General features: G+C 36.1%; 1 protein-coding gene across 2 annotated transcripts in view; it reads right to left on the reverse strand.

Annotated features, from left to right (window-relative positions):
- Positions 1–22,867, reverse strand: part of tdrd12 (tudor domain containing 12) — a 48,702-nt gene extending 25,835 nt beyond the window's left edge. Inside the window, exons 1-11 of one of the 2 annotated variants that reach the window (XM_051883530.1) lie at positions 22,452–22,867; positions 20,941–21,013; positions 20,739–20,823; positions 16,337–16,437; positions 15,820–15,866; positions 14,600–14,764; positions 9,464–9,600; positions 6,842–6,961; positions 6,700–6,755; positions 6,530–6,615; positions 6,205–6,436 (exon numbers count right to left, since the gene is read on the reverse strand). In XM_051883530.1, the coding sequence (XP_051739490.1) occupies positions 6,205–6,436; positions 6,530–6,615; positions 6,700–6,755; positions 6,842–6,961; positions 9,464–9,600; positions 14,600–14,764; positions 15,820–15,843 (820 nt within the window). In that variant the 5' untranslated portion in view covers positions 15,844–15,866; positions 16,337–16,437; positions 20,739–20,823; positions 20,941–21,013; positions 22,452–22,867. The remainder of the gene's footprint in view (positions 1–6,204; positions 6,437–6,529; positions 6,616–6,699; positions 6,756–6,841; positions 6,962–9,463; positions 9,601–14,599; positions 14,765–15,819; positions 15,867–16,336; positions 16,438–20,738; positions 20,824–20,940; positions 21,014–22,451) is intronic. The other variant, XM_051883531.1, reaches the window with a different exon arrangement.
- Positions 22,868–23,887: the final 1,020 nt, after the last annotated feature.

The following is a 23,887-nucleotide window of genomic DNA, read 5'->3' on the forward strand; positions in this document are numbered from 1 at the left end:
TGTACAGTTGCAGTCATATGTTTACCTACTGTACACCTTGCAGAATCTGCACGGTAATGCTCAAGAAGGGTTAGTTCATCCAGAAATGAAATTTCAGTCATTAAGTACTCACCCTCATGTCGTTCCACACACATAAGACCTTTGTTCATCTTCTGAACGAAATGAAATCTAAGATCCAATGCAACTACCACTTTCAATCCCCAGAAAGGTATTAAAGTCATCATTAAAGTAATCCATGTGACTCCAGTGGTTGAAACTAAATTTTATGACGCGACGTTAGTGTTGTTTGTGCAAAAAAAAAAAAACTTAATTTACCACTTTATTTACAAAATAATATTATCCAAAGCGTGTTCATGCAACAATGTCAGCTCTTGTGTGAACACAAAGCATGCGTCATGATGTTCTTGTGAATACACATTGCAGATCAATATTTTTGTAAATAAAGTGGTAAATTATTATTATTATTTTTTTTTTTTTTGCACAAACAAAGCACTTGTATCACTTCATAAAATAACAGGTTAAACCTCTGTAGTCACATGGATTCATTTAACCATGTCTTTCCTACCTTTTCTCTTACTAACCTTTCAGAGCCAGGCGTAAACTTCTGAACAAGATGGTGATGTGTACATTTTTCTTTTCTTTTTTATAAAAAAAAATAAATAAATAAATAAATAAATAAAATAAAAATGTTGATATCTTATTTAGTCTCTGAAGGGCAGTACTAAATGAATGAATGAATGAATGAATGGTGAAACAAAATAAGAACAATTTACCCCGATCATCCAGTTCAAAAGTTTGCACCCTAAAATAGGCAGGCTATATATAAAAGTAGGGCAGAACAATGACCCAAAAAAAAAAAAAAAAAAAATTTCACAATTGACGATTATTTCCCTTGATATTATCATTGTGATTAATAATAGGATTTACATTATGTAGATTACACATCCAAACTGTTGTCTTCATGTTTTTTGTTAACAGACTTGAGACGCCAAAATGTTGCTATGGTCACCATGTGAATCGTCACAATTTCATGATTCACAGATAAAAATGTAGCCGATTCACTCCCACATTTAAATGCAGTTATCACTCCTAAAACCTTGCAGTGAACATGACCACTGGTCCTCTAGCAACATGAAAAACAAAACTATTATTCTGATTGTCAATAGCGTTCCCTTTAACACTCTGTAGTCGGGAAACGCGCCGGCGCGTTTTGCTGGATTTTTTTCACATAGCAGCAAAATCAACTTAAAATACTCTGTCATTTTTTGTCAGAGAGACAGAAGTAATATATCAATTGAAAATATAGAATGTCTTTTTTTTGTGTACACTCAGAGTAAAAACAAAATGTTGTGCTTTTTGCAAAATAAAGAAAACTAACATGATGCGTGATCTGTCGTCTCCCTCTGAACGAAGTCCAATCTGATGCTCCCTCAGAAAATGAACTGTAACTAAGTGAATACTAATGACACAAAAATGAGACGTATGTTTAAAGAAACGTTGAAATGTCAGGTTATAATTCGTGTAAGTCAAATCAAAAAAAAAATTCTGTTTATATAATCTGTATGGAAAGAAAGACATGTCAGACGGTGGCGACTCAGCTCATTATCCACTAAGGGGCCATTCACATATCTAAAAACGCATGTAAAGCGCGGCCGCACCGCTTTCTCCTTCTTTCCCAAGCGCTTGCACTCCCGTGGCGTCTGTCGTTGCTATGCAACCATGAACTGCGCTCTCCACAACGACGAGGAAGTTTCAGCCAAGGATAAATTGATTTCTAGCCCTTGCTTTAGCTTTACTACTAGATATATTTATGGAGATGAGATATAAAAACCACCCTGTACAGCTATGATCAGCTGTTTGGCTGAGTTTTCGATGTTTTGTTACGGAAAGGCCGAAGCTGATCGGTTGGTTCGTCACATGACCTGCGGTGCGCTTGCGGCATTCTGAAAAGTTGAGATGTTTTCATCTCGATGTGCCTGGAAAACGCACCGCACGCACACTGCATCGGTTCCATTATGAGCACGCCTGCCGCGCGGCTACATTTGAAATAACGAATTTGAGCACGCAAAAGACGCGATATGTGAACGGCCCCTAATTCGGCCACGCCCACGGAGCAGGCGCGCTATTCAGACAAAAATTCTGAGGTGATACATTCAACACGTCAGCTCGGAAAAATGCCTCAAGCTTGGTCAGTTTCATGTAGGCTACTTTTCATCGTTTTGAGATGCGGTAAAGAATAATTCTAAAAGGATTTACCTCAGTGGAAGAGCTGGTTTCACTTTCATTTCGAGGATCAAATATATAAAGCCAATTATTGTGAATGGTACGTTTTTTTATTTTTTATTCTTTAGTTCTTTATTCTAATTGCGATATAGTGTCTGTGAACATTAAACCGCAAAAAGACTGTTTAAATATAAATCCTGCAAGTTTTGTGTGTCTCAGTGTGAATTAATCGGGCAGATCGACGCGCGGTTTCGTTTACTACACAACTTACATTAGTAAATTGCCATGGCTGTTCCCAACTATATTGCTAACTAATATTGATAACTATATTGCTACTGAGATGAGTGAAATCGACTGAAATACGTAATAAATACTGAAATAAAATGTGTTAGCAATTTATTAAACTGCACATTAACATTTAGGCACTATAGTATAACAAATATAATATATAAAATGCCATGGAGGTAATATGAATGTTTAGACTATTCTTAAGCGGCTGTTCATTCAGAAATGCGTTACTGCGTTATAAAAATGAGACGCAGCCAGTGGAATGAGGAAAAAAAGGCAAAGTTACTAAACGTGAGTTGACCTTTTTTTTTTTTTTTACTTGACCGCCGTGTTTTTAGAATGCCCTTTCATGAATGAGACGCTGCAAAAGACGCGAGACACGAGTGCAACACCTAAACATGCCCGCCAAACATAAAAACAATAGGACAAATAGTGCAATGGAATGCAAACAACTGTAAACCTGTTTAATATTTCATGTTTGCATGATGGTGACAGGCTGAAAGCTGCTGTTGTCTTCTGTTTTTACAAAGCATTTGCTGTTAATAATAGCCTATTACTGGTGTTATTTATTGCTATTACTTTTTGGCTAAGAAATATTTAGCATTTTCTTATTTTATATTATTTCTGAGTATATATAATGTGTTTAAGGTAAGTTTGTACAACATTTGCCTTCATATTTCAGGCATATTTCTACAAAGATATTTAACAAATTGTTTTACATTTACACCATGTTGATCACTTCATGTGTGGTGCCCTTGGAATGGAATTTTTTTAACCAGATTGAGAATGTTACTTAACTCATATTGTAGTTAAGTTTTTAAGTTGACTAGTTAAACAGTAAATATCGCCCAGCCCTATCCACAGTATTGCTGTTTTTTTATCTGTATTTTTGATCAAATAAATACAGGCTTGATGAGCTTGAGACTTTTCAAAAACATTATAAATAGTAATGCTTCCAATCTTTTGACTGCTGTAATTTAAAATATAATAGGCCTACATAAAATTTTTCACGTGATGTGCAATAATACGTGCATGCATGAGATCACAGAGGGTTTATCATCTCAAAGATTTGAGAATTATATTGGCCCACACTGGACTGATATATATGTCTTTTGTCATTGCATTCTTTCTTAGTTGACTCAGTGACATTCCTGACCTAATGGCTCATTATGCGGCTCATTAGGGGCAGGGTCTTAATCTCCTCAGGTGTGAATCACAGCATTCTTCATGAAGATTCACACCTCTCCACATACTTTTTGTTTAGGGAGCCCGTGTCTTAGAAATTTAAAATCAATACAATAAATCAATTTTTGTGTCCAAGTAGGCAGGATAATTTCCACATCATTTTGAAGCAAAAACTCTAGACTAAAATATACAATTCCCAAAAGTCTTCCAAAAAAACATTTAGTATGCATTTTGAGGCCTTATTTCAGTGACTTTTTTTTCCCCTCCAAAACCACGCATATACGCAATTCTCTCAAAAATACAAACATGTACATACATGTTGCTCACATATTATTGTAGCCTAGTTTCTGCTGAACACAGTGTAATGAGACTTTTGTCATTAATGTTTTTAGTTGTTTATAAAAAGCACAAATGTCAGGGCATGTCAAAACTACACCAGGACCCCAAATCAGCCTCAGACTCCAGAGGGTTAAGCAGTCATTTACCACGTTCAGCACTCTCATGAAAAGATGCGTCATAAACAATGAAGTAGTCCACACTACACAGTGAATTTCGTTTACATCGCGTTGAGAGTACACTTTGCTGGTTATGAGGGGATTTGCCGAAGTATAAAGCTTGTGCTGATTCTGAACACATACATTTTGAGCGAATTCTCCGCATGTTGACTCTAAACGCCTCTGATCTGATTGGCAATTGCATTCACGCGCTCAACATACATGTCTGTGATTGGCTACAATGCTCAACGCTGCAACAATACAATGTAAGTAGTTTCGTTTCGTTTCTGAATACTATATTGTGTCCTTCAGTGCCCAGACTCGACTGTACTCAGGAAATTTTCCGAGTCCAAAATGTCCAAGTCAAGTCCGAGTACAAATTTACCTGAGTGCGTGACAAGTCCGAGTTAATTGAAAATTGGACTCGAGTCTGAGTCTGAGTTCGAGTACCCCAACTCTAGAACACGCTGTTTGATTTTTCCCCCTACTCCTATGTAAGAGTAGGGAAACCCCGCCCATGACTGGTGACAATCTGCCCTGTTAGCATAGACACACCCCTGAGTGAGAAGCACAGAGTCCGCCATTTCTGTGTACTCGCTGTATCAGCTAGAGGTACACAATGTCTGTGCCAAAAGACATTAAAAATGTTCTGTTGTTGGATGTACCAATGAACATACGAGGCTCCATAGACTCCCGCCATCTGAGTCACTGAGGACACCGTGATTGAAGTTATTACTCAAGGATGGATCAGTACAAACTGTACGTGATCCTCTCCGGAGCGATACTGGTCACGGCAGAGAGAGAGTGCGCGCACTTTATTACAGTCCATCGGAGTTATTTTACAGATATAAAGTTTACCAGTTTATAAAGCACCCCCGATAAGGTAGGTTTGTATATATTTGTTTACCGTTAGCTGTAACGAGTGTTTGTGTAATTCGCTGTGTATGTTGATGATAATGCAAGCGAGAGTGTACAGATAAAAGACTTTAATGCGCACTTCTTGTACTGTTTTATTCAGCTCTTGTGGTGACTTTCTGGAGCGATAACGTACACGTCACCTTTTTTTGTGTGATGTACAATGAACTTCATAAACTCATCAGTATAGATTTGGCCATCATTCGGACGGGTTCGCTACAACAGGCTCTTACTAATAGTGGATAAAAGCAAGATGACAGCATAAGATATAAACGCAATTAAACTAAACTATACCTGTTCTGTCTCCATGCAGCATATATTCTCTGGCTCTGTAGGCATCATTTTCAGACTCCGATTCAAACTAAACACAGCTACAGAGAGTTTCTGACATTATTAGTGCGTGCGATTGTTCTGTCACCGGAGCTCGGAGCATCAGCTCTTGAAGCTACGCCCTCTTAGGCCATGAGCAGCAGCTCATTTGCATTTAAAGGGAGCACACTAAAACGGCGCGTTTTTGCTCAACCCCAAAAAGTTTAACAATTTTTTTTTTTATAACATCTGTGGGGTATTTTGAGCTAAAACTTCACATACACACTCTGGGGACATCAGAGACTTATTTTACATCTTGTAAAATGGGGCATAATGACTTTTTTATTTTATTTTTTTTATAAATTTTGTATTGCATGTTTTTTCTTACGTGTATTTATGTGGTGATGTACTGTGAAGCCAAATAACAAAACTAAGGATGCATTAAGTTGATCAATAGAGAGTAAAAATTTTTTATATTGTTATAAAAGATTTTTCAAATTGACGCTGTTCTGTTAACTTTTTATTCAAAGGATCCTGAACAAAAATGATTAGAATGATTTCTGAAGGACCATGTGACACTGAAGACTGGAGTAATGATGTTGAAAATTCAGCTTTGATCACAGGAATAAATTACAGTTTTCTATATATTCACATAGAAAACAGCTATTTTAGATTGTATATTTCACAATATTACTGTTTTTACTGTATTATTAATCAAATAAATGCAGCCTTGGTGAGCAGCAGAGACTTTTCAAAAACAGTAAAAAAAAAAAATATCCCCAAACTTGACCTGTCAGTGGGTGTAGATCATCTTTCCGCTCTTTTCTGTGGAGAATATCCAGCGGCGGTGCTTTGACTGGGCAGCAGCCTTTCATCTCTAAGAGCTGATGAGGGCTGGAGTAAATGTCCCACGCCAGGCTGACAGGAGCTCGATCTCCATTTCTGGTCCCTTCTGGCACACTGGACTTCTCACTTATGAAACAGGCAAACTTCTTGGCCACGAGCTCATGGTTCACACAGATCTGTTCAATGACAGTAGATTGGCACTTAGCAGCTGCAGTCCACCTCATTAATCCGACTCTGTGTTTTGAGGATGTTTTGACTTTGTATTTTACCTTTGTATCATTGATAGTCAAGTAGAGTTCAATGGCAGAACAGCCTGCATGCGTTTCACACAGAACGGCTTCGACAAGAGTCGACACTAGAAACAGACAGAGCATCTAAAAACCACACAATACTCCCATCAAACAGGAGTAAAAGCTGAATAATCACAGCACACTCTTACCTTGTAATAGATTGTGCAAGTATTTTGTGGCAGAGCTGTCCCATGTTGAGGATGGACTGAGATCAGACACAAAAACAGAGCATCAGAATGTACGCGAGTGCAAAAAGAGATGCCAAAGCTTTCTTTAGGACAGCTGACTTACACGAGCTCGGCCATGTCTTCAGAGATCGGCACCTGTAGAGTCATGGGACGAATTCCTGCCAGTTTAAAGCATCTGACTCTGAAGGGAAGCTGCAGAAACTTCTCAAGAGGAGTTCTTACACTGAGCAAATTCATTCAGGGATATTATGAAGAGTACAGATTTAAACCATTCATGGATGAAGCTCTGTCAGCAGTGCTTTATGGAGAAGTTTGGCTCTATTTATTAATTTCATAATTTCAATTTGAAATTAAATGAAAGCATGCAAAAGATTGGTGTGCAAACGGTAGCTCATGTAGGTCAAAAACGCAACAAAGCGTTAGTATAATACAAAATTGGCAAACACAGACATTTGCATTAGGACAGGATTAGATTTCTCAGAGGACTGTTGAGTTTGCCAAAAAACCCTATTTGCCCTTGAATTGGGGATTGAGGTTGAGAAAGAAAAACACAGACATGGCAGATTCGGATGGGATTAAAATCTCAAAGTGTGCCTGTGAAACAGGAAATATCTCTAACATCCTTCAAGAAAACTAGTCCTGTCCAAATAGGGCTTTAGTCTTTCCTTCCTGTGATGGGACGGCTCAGAAAAAAGCAACAAGAGAGTTTACATTGAATTAAAATGTTAGATGCATTTACTGTGTAACCAAAATACCAATAATAACCAAAAAAAAAAAAACCTTAACACATTATTTCAATAATCCACTTTAGACATTCTACTGACTAGAAGTAACTTTGCAACTACATGTGAACTTGGGGGGCTTTCACACTGGGAACGTTTGCAGCGAATCCGATTGTTCCCGGCGCCTCCCTGCAGTGTTGGTCTGGTTTCACACTCAACTCGATTCTATCCAACCCTGGTGCGTTTGCGTTCATCTTGCATCATCAAAAACGTGCATGATAGAAGACAGAACGCAGGTGTTTTTTATTAATTTGGTGCTATTATGTGCAGCAGAGTGAACGTGTACTATACTGTACGTGTGTCTCATGAAGGCAGCTTTCTGCTGCTTACAAACAGGCTCTTTTGAGGAGACAGCGGATTGCGACACATTAATTTGCCGTTCTGATTGCACAACGACGCTGCACACTCACTCTCGCTTGTGTCCAATGTAAGACATCACCATGTCATTCATTACATTAGTTAAATAAAACATATGTTGTCATCGGCTAAAACACATGAGCAGGTTAATTCCCTTCCTGAACAAGTGTGCATACACCGGGACTCTTATTTTGAAGCATCTATGGATTACTATTTCTGGCTGCTCATTCAAAAGGATAAGGGACATTAAATATGCACTTACAACATCATTCAATAATTACTGTCATAGTTCATCAAGTGTAGTTCATAAGCTACCATTTGACACAAATGCATGGTATTTGTATTGCCATGATGAAGTGTGAGGGTGAAATTAGGATAGAATATGTCACCGCTACACTTACATTACACCACTATCGTTTTGCTTTTTAAAATATAAAATAAAAACAATTTAATTCAGTTGGTTAACGGTCACTTCAAGTCCATCCAGCTCATCCAACACGAAACTGCAGAGTCGTACGCAGTGCAGCAGGAATCAGACTTCACGGATCACTTGACGAGAGTAAGTGACGAGATGACTGACAAGACCATGGTGGAGGATTCATTGCGCAACAGAACCTAAGCGTCTGACAAACGTCTTATCTTGTAGAATGTGCACTCAGCACCGCCACTCCATATTCACAGAGTACACACGAGTGCGAAATCGAATGCGAAAAGTAAAACGTGAGTGCACATTTAAACGCGATTTCAATACTCCGCATTTTGAGAGCATCTCCCTGATTCATGCAAATATCCCCCAATACGAAAGCTATCTTAGGCTGGTCTGTGTAGTTATAATCATCTCTCAGCTCTGTATCATAATTGAAGAATCATTTGGTCTCTATTGAATATTGAGAAAGTACATTGATTATGGTTGCACTTATTGTTTGCACTTAAGACTAAGAGAAAACTGTTATTCATTTATATTTATACTGTTATTTCTATGATCAAAAGTTATAGAAGCTCATAAATCATGTACAGTAAGGTCTGAAGATATGAAATCATACAGGAGAGAAGTCAGTCGGTTAAGTTTGTGTCAAAACTTTTTACAGTGCTTGAGTATTGTTGTCTTTTACTGCATATGATAATTCATGCTCAGAAAATAGAACTGAAGTGAGATTACAAGATGATTCGTTAAAACATTTCAGATGCACCTGCAGACTATTTTTCCAGTCATGAATTTCATCATTGCAGATTTCTTAAATACTGTGTAAAAATCTTATCTCGTGTCTCATCTCGCGAGCTAACTGTCTCGTCACACCACTAGTATTTGCTGATTGTGAACTGCTCTAAAATTGCGAGCCTGTAGAACGAGCAACAGCACTGTGTTTTGACTTTGAACCTGTAGTGCTCACATTTATTTAATTAAATCATTGTCTTATTTAATAATCATATTGGGCCATCTCACAACTCCTGTTTTTCTGTCCCCAAATTTAATACTTCTTAAAATGATAAGACTACCATAAGATATTTATGACCTTAAACTAGATAAAACTAAATTTAAGACATTTCAAGTGCCCGCAGGGACCCTGTATAAAATGCTTCATTACTCATCCGCTCTGACGATGATGCGATCTCCATGGTCTACTAACAAACACCAGGCCTGAGCGTCCAGCGTCCCCTCCATGACAGACTCGACCACGGCACGACACCAGCTCTTCAGAGCCTGACTGAACACCACACACACCTGAGGAGACACAGAGAGAGTCATGCATCTGAAACAGATTAACGTCAGAGGATCAAACACTCTCAAAACACTTCTCTTTCAAATAGAGTTGAATATTCATATAAGAAAATGGTCTTATGAGGTGATGTAATGTGTCACTTTTAATCCCCGTTTTTCTTCACTGCTTCATTTAAATAGTCTTGTGGTGTGACAAATGAATTTTGAAAGTACAAACATTAAAATTTTCAAATAGTTCATGTGTTCTCTCACTTAAAATGAAGTAAAAGTTGCATTCAGAATTATAAAAGAATTGGCTAAATTGTGTAGACACCACTAGTCAAAAGACACTTGACTTTATCTTTCTCATGATCTTAAGTCTTCTGCTTAAATTTATATTTATATACATATATATATATATATATACACACACACACACACACACACACAGGTGCTGGTCATATAATTAGAATATCGTGAAAAAGTTCATTTTTTTATTGTAAATTATTTTTAAAAAAATGAAACTTTCATATATTCTAGATTCCCTACATGTAAAGTAAAACATTTCAAAAGTTTTTTTTTTTTTTAATTTGTTGATTAGAGCGTACAGCTCATGAAAGTCCAAAATCCAGTATCTCAAAATATTAGAATATTTACATTTGAGTTTCATTAAATGACCATCCCTACAGTATAAATTCCGGGTATCTTTTGTTCTTTGAAACCACACTAATGGGGAAGACTGCTGACTTGGCAATGGTCCAGGAGACAATCATTGACACCCTCCACAAAGAGAGTAAGTCACAGAAGGTCATTACTGAATGGGGTGGCTGTTTACAGAGTGATGTATCAAAGCATATTAAATGCAAAGTTGACTGGAAGGAAGAAATTGGGTAGGCAAAGGTGCACAAGCAACAGGGATGACCGCAAGCTTGAGAATACTGTCAAGTAAAGCCAATTCAAACACTTGGGAGAGCTTCACAATGAGTAGAATGAAGCCGGAGTCAGCGCATCAAGAGTCACCATACTCAGACATCTTCAGGAAAAGGACTACCAAGCCACTTCTGAACCAGAGACAACGTCAGAAGCATCTTACCTGGGCTAAGGAGAAAAAGAACTGGACAGTGAACAGTGGTCGAAAGTCCTTTTTTCAGATAAAAGTAAATTTTGCATTTCATGTTGAAATCATGGTCCCAGAGTCTGAAGGAAGACTGGAGAGGCACAGAATCCAAGCTGCTTGAAGTCTAGTGTGAAGTTTCTGAAGTCAATAATGATTTGGGGGGGCCGTGACGTCTGCTGGTGTTGGTCCATTGTGTTTTATCAAGTGCAAAGTCAATGCAGCCATCTTCCAGGAGATTTTGGAGCACTTTATGCTTCCATCTGCTGACAAGCTTTATGGAGATGCTGATTTCCTTTTCCAGCAGGACTTTAGCACCTGCCCACAGTGCAAAAACCACTTCCAAGTGGTTTGCTGAGCATGATATTACTGTGCTTTATTGGCCAGCCAATATGCCTGACCTGAACCTATGGGATATTTTCAAGAGAAAGATGAGAAACAGTCGATCCAACAATATACAGATGATCTGAAGGCTCAATAGTGCCTCAGCAGTGCCACAGGCTGATCACTTCCATGCCACACTTCAGTGATGCTGTAATTTGTGCTAGGAGCAAGTCATTTGCTGTAATATGTCCTGCCGATCAAGTATTGAGTGCACAAAAGAACATACTTTAAAGAACTTGAACTTTTCTGTTTTGCAAATCCATTTTTTGATTGATCTTAGGAAATATTCTAATATTTTGAAATACTGGATTTTGGACTTTCATGAGCTGTACGCTCTAATCATCAAAATTAAAAAAAAAAACTTTTGAAATGTTTTACTTTACATGTAGGGAATCTAGAATATATGAAAGTTTCATTTTTAAAAATAATTTATAATAAAAAAAAATGAACTTTTTGATGATATTCTAATTATATGACCAGCACCTGTATATTTTATATATATATATATATATATATATATATATATATATAAAAAAAAGATAGAACGTTTGTTTCTCATATGTAGGCACATTTGCATATGTAAGTGAATTTTTTTTTTTGGAGAGGAAAAGTAAGTGTCCAAGCCAACAGGTCCAGCATGTAGAACTTGAGTCTAGAGAAAGCAGCAGCTCAAATAGAAGATTAGTTTAATGTTTTGTCACTACAACTCTCTTAAAGGATTAGTTCACTTCAGAATGAAAATTTCCTGATAATTTACTCTCCCCCATGTCATCCAAGATGTCCATGTTTTTCTTTCTTCAGTGGAAAAGAAATGAAGGTTTTTGAGGAAAACATTCCAGAATTTTTCTCCATATAGTGGACTTCACTGGGGTTCAACAGGTTGAAGGTCCAAATGTCAGTTTCAGTGCAGCTTCAAAGAGCTCTACACAATCCCAGACGAGGAATAAGGGTCTTATCTAGCGAAACGATCAGTCATTTTAAAATGTATATACTTTTTAAACCACAAATGCTCATCTTTCACTGCTCTGTGAAAAACTTTTCTCATTCAACTTCAAAATAATAAGACATCGTTGTTTTACCTTTTTTCGTAAAAGCCGTTTGACTTAGTCTTTGCACGTTCACTTTGTAAACACTGGATCGGTACTTCCGCCTACGTCACACATGACCTTTCCAACGTGATTATATAATGCGTGGCACATCGCAGAGCAGTGCAAGACGAGCATTTGTGCTTAAAGTATATCAATTTTTATTTAGAAAATGACCAATGGTTTCTCTAGATAAGACCCTTATTCCTCGTCTGGGATCATGTAGAGCTCTTTGAAGCAGCACTGAAACTGACATTTGGACCTTCAACCCGTTGAACCCCAGTGAAGTCCACTATATGGAGAAAAATCCTGGAATGTTTTCCTCAAAAACCTTCATTTCTTTTCCACTGAAGAAAGAAAGACATGAAGATCTTGGATGACATGGTGGTGAGTAAATTATCAGGAAATTTTAATTCTGAAGTGAACTAATCCTTTAAATACTCACTTTTGTCTTATACCATAGTTTTGATGAAATATTTAGTATTTTGAAATGTGGAAAACAACCAAAATACAAGGTTCCCACTCTTTCATGAACACCAGATTCAAGGACTTTTTAAAAGCACCTTTTATTTTATATCAAGCACAATAAAGACAATAAAGCTGGGTTTGTTACTGTGGCAGTTTCAAAGTATCTATCATTACTGCAGTAATAAAATCCAATGAGGAGAGAGGGCTGGTACAGTGTGTGTGAGTTGAACAGTGTGCAGGTTTGAACCAGAGAGGCAGTTTGTAGCCTTCTTATTCCTGCTTTGAACATTTAGATCACACTGGTTTTAGTTCTTTAGTTCTAGACTCTTTTTAACACCTGAACAAAGATTAGTGTTTATGGTAACATCCTAAACCATAAAATGACTGTAAAAACAAAGATTTCAACAACAGTTTAAATACAAGTTGACAAAAACAAGTTTAAAAATAAAAAATAAAATAAATAATACAAAATAAATAATAATAATAATAATAATAATATTTTATATATATAAAAAAAATTGATAACCATATTTCAACATTTAAGAAAATGGATGAGTAAAAGTTATAAACGTTAATTTAAAATAGGATTTATATATATATATAAATAAATTCTAGATACCTTATTATTCACAAATTTTTTAGAAAGCACATTAGCTTCTTATCAATCCACCGGAATTTTCACTTCCCTGGCACTGAGCTAGTTAAACAGCTCCACGCTTCTCATGCATTCATCATGAAGGGCTGCCTGCGTGTGATCACAACCAATCCACTCCGCCGCTTTTTTTTTAAGTTTTTCCTGCTTTCCCCCCAGTTAGTAGTGCGGTTTCTTTCTGGCTTTGGCAGTGTATAAAGGCCGATTTTTGTAATAGCACCATTCTGTAACAAAATTTAGTTCAAGTTTAATTCAAGCTCTTTCAAAAGACCTATGTTTGTTTTCACAGACTTTCCAAGCCTTGTGTCTGAAATTCAAGTACTTTCAAGAAGCATGGGAACCCTGATAATAAAGAATGAGTAGTCGTGTCCCAACTTTTGACTGGTAGAGCAGCATTTTACCCCGCAGGATGTCAACCTCCCATATATGAATCATAGAAAGATCATAGAAAGATAATATTAAACGAGTTGGACATACGACGAGTTGGACATACGACAGACTATTTCTGTGCCAAATACACTCCTTCAGATTTCCTACATGTTTCGGAGAGTTTTTTTTTCCTCGAGTATGGCCCTGTATTACATAATTAAGGGTAGAATTCCTTGTGCAGGCACTACTCCCAGAAGAGCGCACACACATCAGCCAGAGCGAGAAAGCAAGAGCATGCCCGTCAACGTGCTTCGTTCAGGAAAGTTGTCGGCAGCCCTGCACAGGACTTGCTCGAGAAATAATTTAGCACTTTGTTTTTAGACCACAAAATCAACAATGTCACCAAAGAAGTGTGTTTTTGGTTGTGAGGAAAGATTACCTTGCTTCCCAAAGTGGAGCTGAGAGATTTGTGCTTACGCATTACACTGATGCGCTCTCGACATTTGTCATTAAAATAACCATAGAAACTGACTTAAATTAACTATCAAAATAAGGATAAAGTCGCGTCTGATAGTTGCAATCACTTTTTTATTGGTTAAAATGAATGGAGAATATCTTGTGTTTTTCCATGGCTGCTCGAGCGCTCAGGATTGGTGCTTATAGTTTTATAAAAAAGGCCCAGTTCAACACTGGATTTACTATGCAAAAGCTGTGCGTGCTTGTGTGACTCTTTAGCTTCGCCCATGGCACGCCTCGGCTGTTTTCGGAAAGGCTCGGTACAGCATAGCTTTCTTTTATAAATCTGATAAAACTAAAGACTTTTCAGAGATATGAAGGATGCTATACTACTCTATAGGTACTCAAGATTAACATGAGATTGGCCGAAACCGTGTGTGTGTGTGTGTGTGTTATGTACCCTTTAATACATATTCATGATCTGACATGACATACCAGCCCCTCCTTCAGTTCAGCAGGCTTTAGTTTTTGGACGTCCAGGTCGACCTCATGGTAGAAGAGGTTCATTTTCAGCCTCAGCTGCTCATATTCCTCTGGATTGTCCGGCTGAATGCCTGGACCTTTCAGGACTCGAGCCCACAGGCATCCTGGGTCTTCAATCTGACACCAAACAAAGAGAGCTTTCATATTCATCAATAGCTACATTTATACACGGCAAAAATCTTATTGAATTGATGGCTCAATCAGACTGAAATGCCTTCATGTAAACACATTAATCAATCCGAACGAGCTCGATCTTAAATTTTGATCAGAGTGGAAGGTGTGCTGTAGACCTGAAGTAATCTGACACCGCGACTGACGCACTGCACATTCGCTGAAGTTTTGTTCAGAATACATGTGTTTCAACGTTTAGGGTTGATATAACTTTCAGAATCTGAAATCAGACTAAATTTATTATTGGATTGATGGAAATTAGTTCATGTGAACATCCCTAATGTTAGCAAGTGTGATATTAGTTGCAATTACAGATAATCCATTTGTTTATTAAAATCATTGCAATAAGTCAAATTGGGTCTTTTGGACCAGAGGTTTTCAAACACCTTTTCGGCGATGCCAAGGACCCCAAATTTGATGATCGCTTTGAAAGAGACTGTCCTTACAAAAATATAAAGACTATATTATCATATATTTAGACATTAAGAGTGATTAAAAAAAAAAAATAATAATAATAATAATAATAATAATAAATTAAATTATAAACAGGCCAATAAAAAGCAATACTACTGACATTATTTTTTCTACCTAAAAAAATGCAATAGTGTGCTTCAGTGCAATACATAATAGAAATGAATGTCAAAACACTTTTTGAAGGTGTCACCCAGTCCTTTAAGAATTATTACATTCACATATTTATCACAGTGTTACATATTTTACATCACAGCAAGAGTAACTATCAGAAAAAACTAAAACCATTAAAAAAAAAATTAAACTTTAAATGAAATAAAACACTACAAAAAATCCTTAATTTCAGCTAGTTGCCCACAATATTTTTCATTTAATTTAATGTACTAAAATAAATCTAGCTAAAATTAAAATGAACAAGAAGATATATAAAAATAAAAACAAAATCAAAACATGAATAAAAACTATAATAGTATCTCAAAGATAGTAAATATATGTATGACAGAAACATCGGCTGTCATGTAGTGCTCTACCTTGATTATTTGAATTTCTAACATTTCTCCGATTTCCACTGCAAAATCTGCAACAGAGAGAAAAAATAAGACAATTCATTTTAAATATTTCACAAGACATCAACATGACAGAAAATGTAATGCCAGCGTATGAAGCACAGCTGGTGTTCAGTGCTGTGAAACATTAAGTACATCCCATGAAAAGTGCAGGGGTTTTTCACACAGAACATGAAATTCTGCACTTTCTCCTAGTCGATGAAAAAGACTGAAACAATAAGAAACTCCTACAAAAAAAAAAAAAAAAATACTTCTGCAAAAGAGGGCAATACAATTGAATGTAGGGGTGCACTTATTTTTATTTTATTTTTTTTTTACACAAGACAATTTTTGTAGATTATCTTTTCAATAAAAATTAATTATTAAATTAGATGACGTTCACCCATCAATATGGTTCGAATAGTTTCTGTGGATTGTTTTGAAGGACAACACTTTTCATGGGGTGCAGTAACTTTTTCACTGCACTTTTTCACGCACTCACTGCTTGTTTGTAGTCAACTTCTGATTCAACCAACGCCGTGAGTTTGGGATGGGATTATCTATTTGCTGAATAACGGCAGTTTAGAGAAGTGTCTTGGAAACCTGTTTGCAAAAAAAATTTTTGTTGAAGTTGTGATCGTCTTTTCTTCCCTGTTGTGACTTCGGCTTCTGAAGCAAGAACAAATGTAGGGCGGGACTTGATTTTGTCCATGGGGAATTGATTGTAGGTCTGGGCGCAAAAAAATAAACCGATTTTTCGATTAATCTTTCCTTAAATTGTGGTCGATTTGATATCAATTCTCAAAAGCAACAAATCAATCTTTTTCCCGTATTTATTTCTGCAAACATTGAACATAATATCATCCTTTCCAGACTTGTTTACCTTGCATGATGTTACAGCGCAGGTTAAAGGTCTGTTTTGCTTTTCTTAGTTTGTATTTTAATATAAAACATAGGTTCATTCTGCATGACCAAAAATGGAAAGGTTATTTTTTTCCTCATGTTTTTAGAGCTCCGAGGTGTCCTTATATAGGCCTCTTAACGAAATAAAAAAAAAAATGCTGCATTATTTATTTGGAAAAAGGAGTAATTACAAATATTATTTGTGTATTTTATTTTTCATTTTTTTTTGATAATGAACAGGCTGCGATGTCGAGCAGTGCTAGAAGTGACGTTGTGTGCGTGTGAGGCGCCGGCATGATCACTTGAACGGCTTCCTTACACCAGTGAAAACAACTTTAAATACATTTACAGTCATACATAAACTTAGAGAGTCTAATTTTATCTGTATACACTCACAATAAAAACAAAACATTGTGTTTTTGTAAAATAAAGAAAACAGGTACCACTTTCTGCCGTTTCACTTTCCTTTTCATTGAACGTGTTTATGTGGAGTGCGTCGCAAAAATAAATCAAAACTCAGCATATAGGCTACTACTTGTCACACCATTTTTTCTTTCATTTTGTTAATCTGTTAATTATTTGAGTGAATATATATCACGTATTTATACCTTTTATAGTAGTCAACATTTGAAGTGGATCAAAAAAAAAGTTCAAAGTTGTCCTCAGAACTAAGTTGTCCTAAGAAGATGATGATTTGGTTGATGATGAGGTTGATACACTTCAAATGTTGACTACTGTATATAGGCTATGTGAGTTAATTCTGCGCTGCAGGCGCGTGACGTGATGTGAATCCTCCTGTTCTGTTGTTTATGCTGGTAAATTTGCGCATGTGAAACAAAACCCCAGGAAAACAAATTGTTATCTTTAATGATTCATAGACACTTATCCATTCTAATCTAATTTAATTTAATTCTTATTTAACAATATTGTCGGTTAAAACCGAAATGAACATCCTTTGGGTATGGATTGATGTCAATCCACGAATCCAATTAGAGCTGAACGATTAATCGCATTTGCGATAATATCGCGATATGACAAAACGCAATTTTTAAACCGCAAAGGCTGCGATTACCCGCTCGTCACGTGACACGCGAGAGTAATCATCAACTTGGCACGCTATGCAAATGCCTGGCCTACGGAAAAGCACAGTTTATGTTTAATCATTCTAATATTGTGTTGTTCATGCTATACAATAGAGATGGGAGAAAAGATTCTATCTATAACGATTCTGAGTGTAGTTTTTAACCACAGATGAGTGATGGCGCTGCGTGTGCTTTAGAAACTTATTCTGCTTGCTTCCAATTGTTCGCGCGCGCTCTCACTCTCAGACAGACAGACAGACAGACAGACAGAGACAGACCATCCACAAAATAATCTTTAATAAAGTTCGGAAAGGTTGAGGCGAATTACAATTTTGCACGCTTCATTCCACAGGATGTGCTGTGAGAAACGTGTGCTTTGCTTACGCTTGCAGTCTGTCGTCTCGCCCCGGCCGCCGGTATATTCCTCACAAATGCACTACGAATGAATGCTGCTTCAGTTATGTTATGTCAAATTCAAATGCTGACGCACACTTTGTGAAGAGTGCTCGGTTCCTTTTAAGTGGTTAAATATACTTCAAAATGCTTTAATGACGCGAAATTAATGTAAACACAGTCACTTATGTCTTAGGTGATCAAACAGACAGGACAAACCACATCTTATATTTTAAAAGATCTGTGCATTAGTGTGAATGCAGCTAATTAAATCTCTTATTAAAGCTAATCCCAGACTACAATAAATGTATGAGCTGTCTTAACTAAAAGCAACTTGCACTGACATGTCTTAAAATATGTCAGTGCCATTGTTTTGTCTTAAGATGCGCACAAGTAATGTTTATTTTTCTAAGGCACATTTATAAAAGCTACTTAGATGTCCTAATTATTTTAATTAAATTTTGAATGTGTAATTATTACTTATAATTACATATGTAATTAAATAAAAAAAGTTATTAATAAGACTAATCAATAAGGAAAAAAAGAGAATCGTTTTGGAATCGGACTGTGACTCCAAGAATCGAATCGAAATGTGAGGTGCCTTAAAAAAAAAAAAAAAAAAAAAAAAAAAAAAATCCCACCCCTACAAAGATTTATTGCTTGTCTTTGTTAAATAATACAAAAGATAGAGAGCTTAAAAAAAATTATAATAATCGCATATTAAATCGCAATATTGGTAAAAATAATCTCAATTAGATTATTTTCTAAAATCGTTCAGCCCTAAATCCAATATAGGCTGTCACACACACATTTTCTTTCTCAACTGTTTACGTGGTTATTTTGACAATTTTGTGTGTATTTGTCTACAAACTAGCCTATGAAATGTTGCCTGTTTCATCTCGCACATGAAGAATGATTTAAAAATAAAATCACATTATTAGTAAGCAAAATTGAAATGTTAATTTTATAATGAGTAGGCCTATTCGATTCCTGGCCTTAAGTAAATTAAGTGATTCTAGAATTTATTTTTTATTCCTAAACCTAGAAATTACTATAGACTACAAAATATCTCAATCATGCTATCGCATTAGAATAAACATGGTAACTATGGGACTGTTAAATATATTTGTAATTTTTTTCTCGATATTGGCGATTATCGTCTGGTAACTGACTTTTATCATCAACATCACGATACTTGCAAGATATCGTCGATATACGATAATATCGCGAAAATGTCATTGCTAGTTTTTGCGTGGCAACTTGTGTCATTCCTGAGATGGCAATGGGAGTAACAAAGAGGTGGCAAAATGTGTGAGATTGCTTTTATACAGCAGTTTAAAGCAAATAAATTGAGTTAATATTTACTTACATGAGTTAATAACTTACATTTTAAAGAAAATATTGCCACTTTATCTGCTTTACAAACAAAAACACAGCAAAACCACAGCAACGCCAATTCTTTTGATTTTAAACAAAACAGATGAATTTTGGTGGGTTTAAAGTCCCCCTGTGGTGAAATTCAAGTTTTTAATGTTGTTTATATGTTTATGTGGTGTTTTTAATATGCTTTAAAACAATATATGTAACATTAGCAACACGTTATTAGCTGTTTGATAACATAGTCAAGCAAAAGGCTAATCATATTATTAATGTTATTAGGGCTGCTCAATTATGGTAAAAATCATAATCACGATTTTTTTGTTCAATATTGAAATCACGATTATTTAACAGGATTATTGGTGGGTGATATGATCAAAGTCTTGATATGATAATGTAATTTTAAATGTCAGTGAAATTTCACAATTATCAATACTTCAGCAAAAACTAATAGATTAATGCAGGTAAAAAGTCATCAAAACAGCTACAGAAGACAAGCAAACTGTCAACAAAATAAGAACAAAAACTAATTACAAACAAAACCGACAAAGAATACATCAGAACAATAATACAAATGAAATAAACAGTGCTTTAGCTTTTTCAGGAACATGTACTAACAGTGTATTCAGATTAGTAATACCCAACAGGAACTGAATAAAGTAATCAAATGTAAAATAACTGCTGTACATTAAATACAGACTAATCCTTATTTAAAACTACAAAAGTTATTCATTCAAGAGCATTGAGTGATTTTATCTTTGTCTTATCTTGTTAAAAATGACTTCAACAGTCATTAATGTTGGCTGCTGTCCCTTTAAGAGCTGCACAGATCCAACATGGGCCTACTGTTACACACGTGCACTTTCTCAGTGTTCACTTAAGACATAACCGACTGCATTTACGAGGATATTTACCAAAACAGCATTTCGTTATATTTGTGCGTAGTCTATTTGACGGTTTAACCGCAAAGTATACTAGAAAGTTGCGCTGGATGGAAGGTGGCAGCGGTACAGTAATTGTTTTACCTCAATTATCTTGTTTTCATAATCGTTGGAAGCCAAAATCGAAATCTAAAATATGATTAATTGCACAGCCCTAACCGTTACATGTCCGACATTATAAAGAGCGATACCATTGTGCAGCGTTTACCTCAGTAAGTTGACAGACTGGATCTCTGAGCTGGTGTGAGTGAGTGGAGGTAGGACTATTTAGCATATTCATAGATCCACGTATACTAAATGAAGCAAGGGTGTAGAGTTACAGTCAAGCTATTTTAAGGCATGAAGAGATATTATTTCACAGGAAAAATTAAAATGATTGACTACAAGGGGACTTTAATAGGTACACTTACCCTAGTAGTTACAGTCTCTTATTGGCCAGTTTAGCGGAGTCATCCATAGAACAAACAAAACAAGCCCTGAAAACTGATAAAATAACACATATTATACATACACTTGCTATTAAATCTTATTAGATGATTAATTGCATTTGGTAGATTTTACTTTCAATAAAACATTTGCAATGGGTTTGTAAAAGCTGTTTTTATGCATATTTGGCCTGAGTTTGTTGTATTTACACTGTTCTGACCAGCAGGGGTCACCAGCGTGTGGCGTTTCGAACGCTTCGAAACAGTGAATCATTTTGCGAAGCAATTGGTTCAATTGATTCGAAGCTTTGAAAAGCTTCGTTTCTCCCATCACCAATCAGTTGAATCACTTTCAGATTATTTTATTTTTTTTCCCAGTTGATGAACGATAAGAACATTGACAGCCAATCAGAATCGATCTTGCTTTAAAGAGACAAAACTCAACGTGCACCTATCTACCTTATTCCTGACTAGCCTGCTGCGTTTCAAATTATGGGTTGCACTTCCGGTTTGGGGAACTTCCATTTAAAAAGACTGAAACGAATCGTTTTAAATCTTAAGATTGCCCTACAAATAAAGCTTATCTGTCACTTTGACTGAATGAGCTGTCAATTTTTCTTTCATGTTTTATTTTCAGACATCATGAGAATAACGTAACATGTTATAATGAATATCTATGGCAAGAGCTTTTTTCAGTCGCTGCTTTCTATCCTCGTGATTATTTTCTTTTGTCCCTTTGCATACCGCTGTAATAGTATGAGAAAGGACAACATATACTGCACATTTGTGGTCTGTTCTCCCGATATAATGTACGATATATCCCATTAATAATTCACTGGAATGAACGAAGAATCTCTTATTTTTCTCCTCAAAGCCTCACGTCTCTTTCCAGGTTTGTTTTCACAGTTAAATACAATTTATTATCTGTAAAAATGATGGAAATCACTTTGAAATAGTATCACGCAATGCTGAAGTTCATAGACATTTTTTATTAAGGCAACGTATATTACATAATACAGATATATATCACTAAAGTTATATTTAACCCGTCCGTTATTTCTGTGGAAAGAATCTCGCTTTTTCATGGCCTGTTGAAAGTACCTTGTTGATGCTTAAATGTCCTTTTAATGTTCGTTGTTTGAAGGGTGAGTAGAATAATGTCATCTCATTGTACCCAGTTTAAAAATAAAACGTATTATTGCGTTCATAGAGCAAGTCTTTCACTGTCTGTTTACAGCTTAACGGAAGTTACACCCATAATTCGCACAAAGCGTCATGAGGCGTCGGAATAAGGTGGATAATTAAAAGAACGATATGGTTATCGTTCTTGGTGTGAACGGGCCTTAACGATGTTTTTTTTTTTTTTTTTTTGTCTGCTGTTCCGTTTTATAACGACATGTATGCATGTATGGCTTTATGTAGGCTAACATCGTGTTAATAACTGTTGTGTAAAAAAACATGCCCATTTATGCATAAAATACGAAAACGATTCTTACCTCTCGACGGCTTGTTGTGAAATGCTCGAGCCGTTGACGCGTCGTGTAATCAGTGACGCATCAATCACGAACAGAGATTCAGGTGCAGCAAATATTATAATTATCTTCTTTAAGAATATGGGTGCGTTCACGCTACGTTGAAATTACTTAATTTCGAGGTTTCAACTTGTAAAAAGCGTTCACGTCCTCGTAAAGCTCGTAATTACAGCTTGTAAGATGGGTCTTTTCTGAGAGCTCCTACTGATTCAAGGCGTTTACGGCCGGAAATGACGCCAAATCTCGCCATAAAATAACAATCAATTAAATTAAATACTTATCAGATTGCTTTATTAACGTCTACACCTAAACCAACCATAAACCTACCTTATAATAATGCAATTAATTACAGTAATTAACTCTTGTTCAGCGTGACAAAAATGACGCAATATTGATGTGTGCGTACGATTGACAGGCGATCTAACCAATCATAACGCCTAATCCGCCGTTTCGTCAGACAAAGCAGTCAGGGGAGTTAGTGGATTAATGTCGGTGGACTTGAACTTAAAATGGTGTGTACTGACATCTTTCCACGGTTGAAACAACATTTCTTCTCATATTCATTCATGCGTATTTGATGCTATAAATGAACCAGTAGGAAGAGACGATCGGTTCACGAGCCGCTTAAACTGAGGCGCTACAGCGATCTGTCACGACACATTAAAGAGCCACAAAACGGTATTTATTGTTTAAATTTCTTTAAAAATGACAAAATGTGAGACTTTGCTTCGTATCAAAAGTAACCTGCTCTGTCTTGTCTGTCGACGCGTTGTCAGTGTCCTCTTTGCTCCGATCTGTACATGCGTGGTCGGTCGTAGCAGCAGTAAGGGGGCGGGTCAATTACTACATGACGTGAAGCAGCAGATTTGCGTTAAAACAATAAATATCTGTAAAAGTGCTTTGCCCAGTCAATTGACGCGGCTAGTTTTAGGAGAATGTGTAATATTCGGATATTATTTTAATTAAACGAATCAAAATGTCCTTGTACATTCTGATGGGAGGATGTCATATTTACTCATATAATGATACAAAATACTGATATTTTTGTATTTAAAAAATCCAGTGGCTTTTATTGTGACTTATGTTTTTTTAGCTTTAAAGCTAATCTAATGGTAATGCTAGTACTGTACTCCATGTTTCCAATGCTAGTACTCCAAATATCCAAATATTTAAAATGTACAATCTTTCCCTGTTTTTATTGCAGAAAAAAAGGACATGAAACAGCATTGCATTGAAATTCAATAACAAAAGAAAAAAAAGAACAGTATGAAAAATATCAAGTTTTAAGAAACTTGATATTCTTATTATTATCAATGAGTTAAAGAGATTTAACAACAAGCAAAATCTGAGCAAGAAAGACATCAAATCTAGGCAAAATCTTGGGAAATTTATTTTTGTGA

This window comes from Ctenopharyngodon idella, chromosome 24 (assembly GCF_019924925.1).
Source record: "Ctenopharyngodon idella isolate HZGC_01 chromosome 24, HZGC01, whole genome shotgun sequence".
Classification (NCBI taxonomy): domain Eukaryota; kingdom Metazoa; phylum Chordata; class Actinopteri; order Cypriniformes; family Xenocyprididae; genus Ctenopharyngodon; species Ctenopharyngodon idella.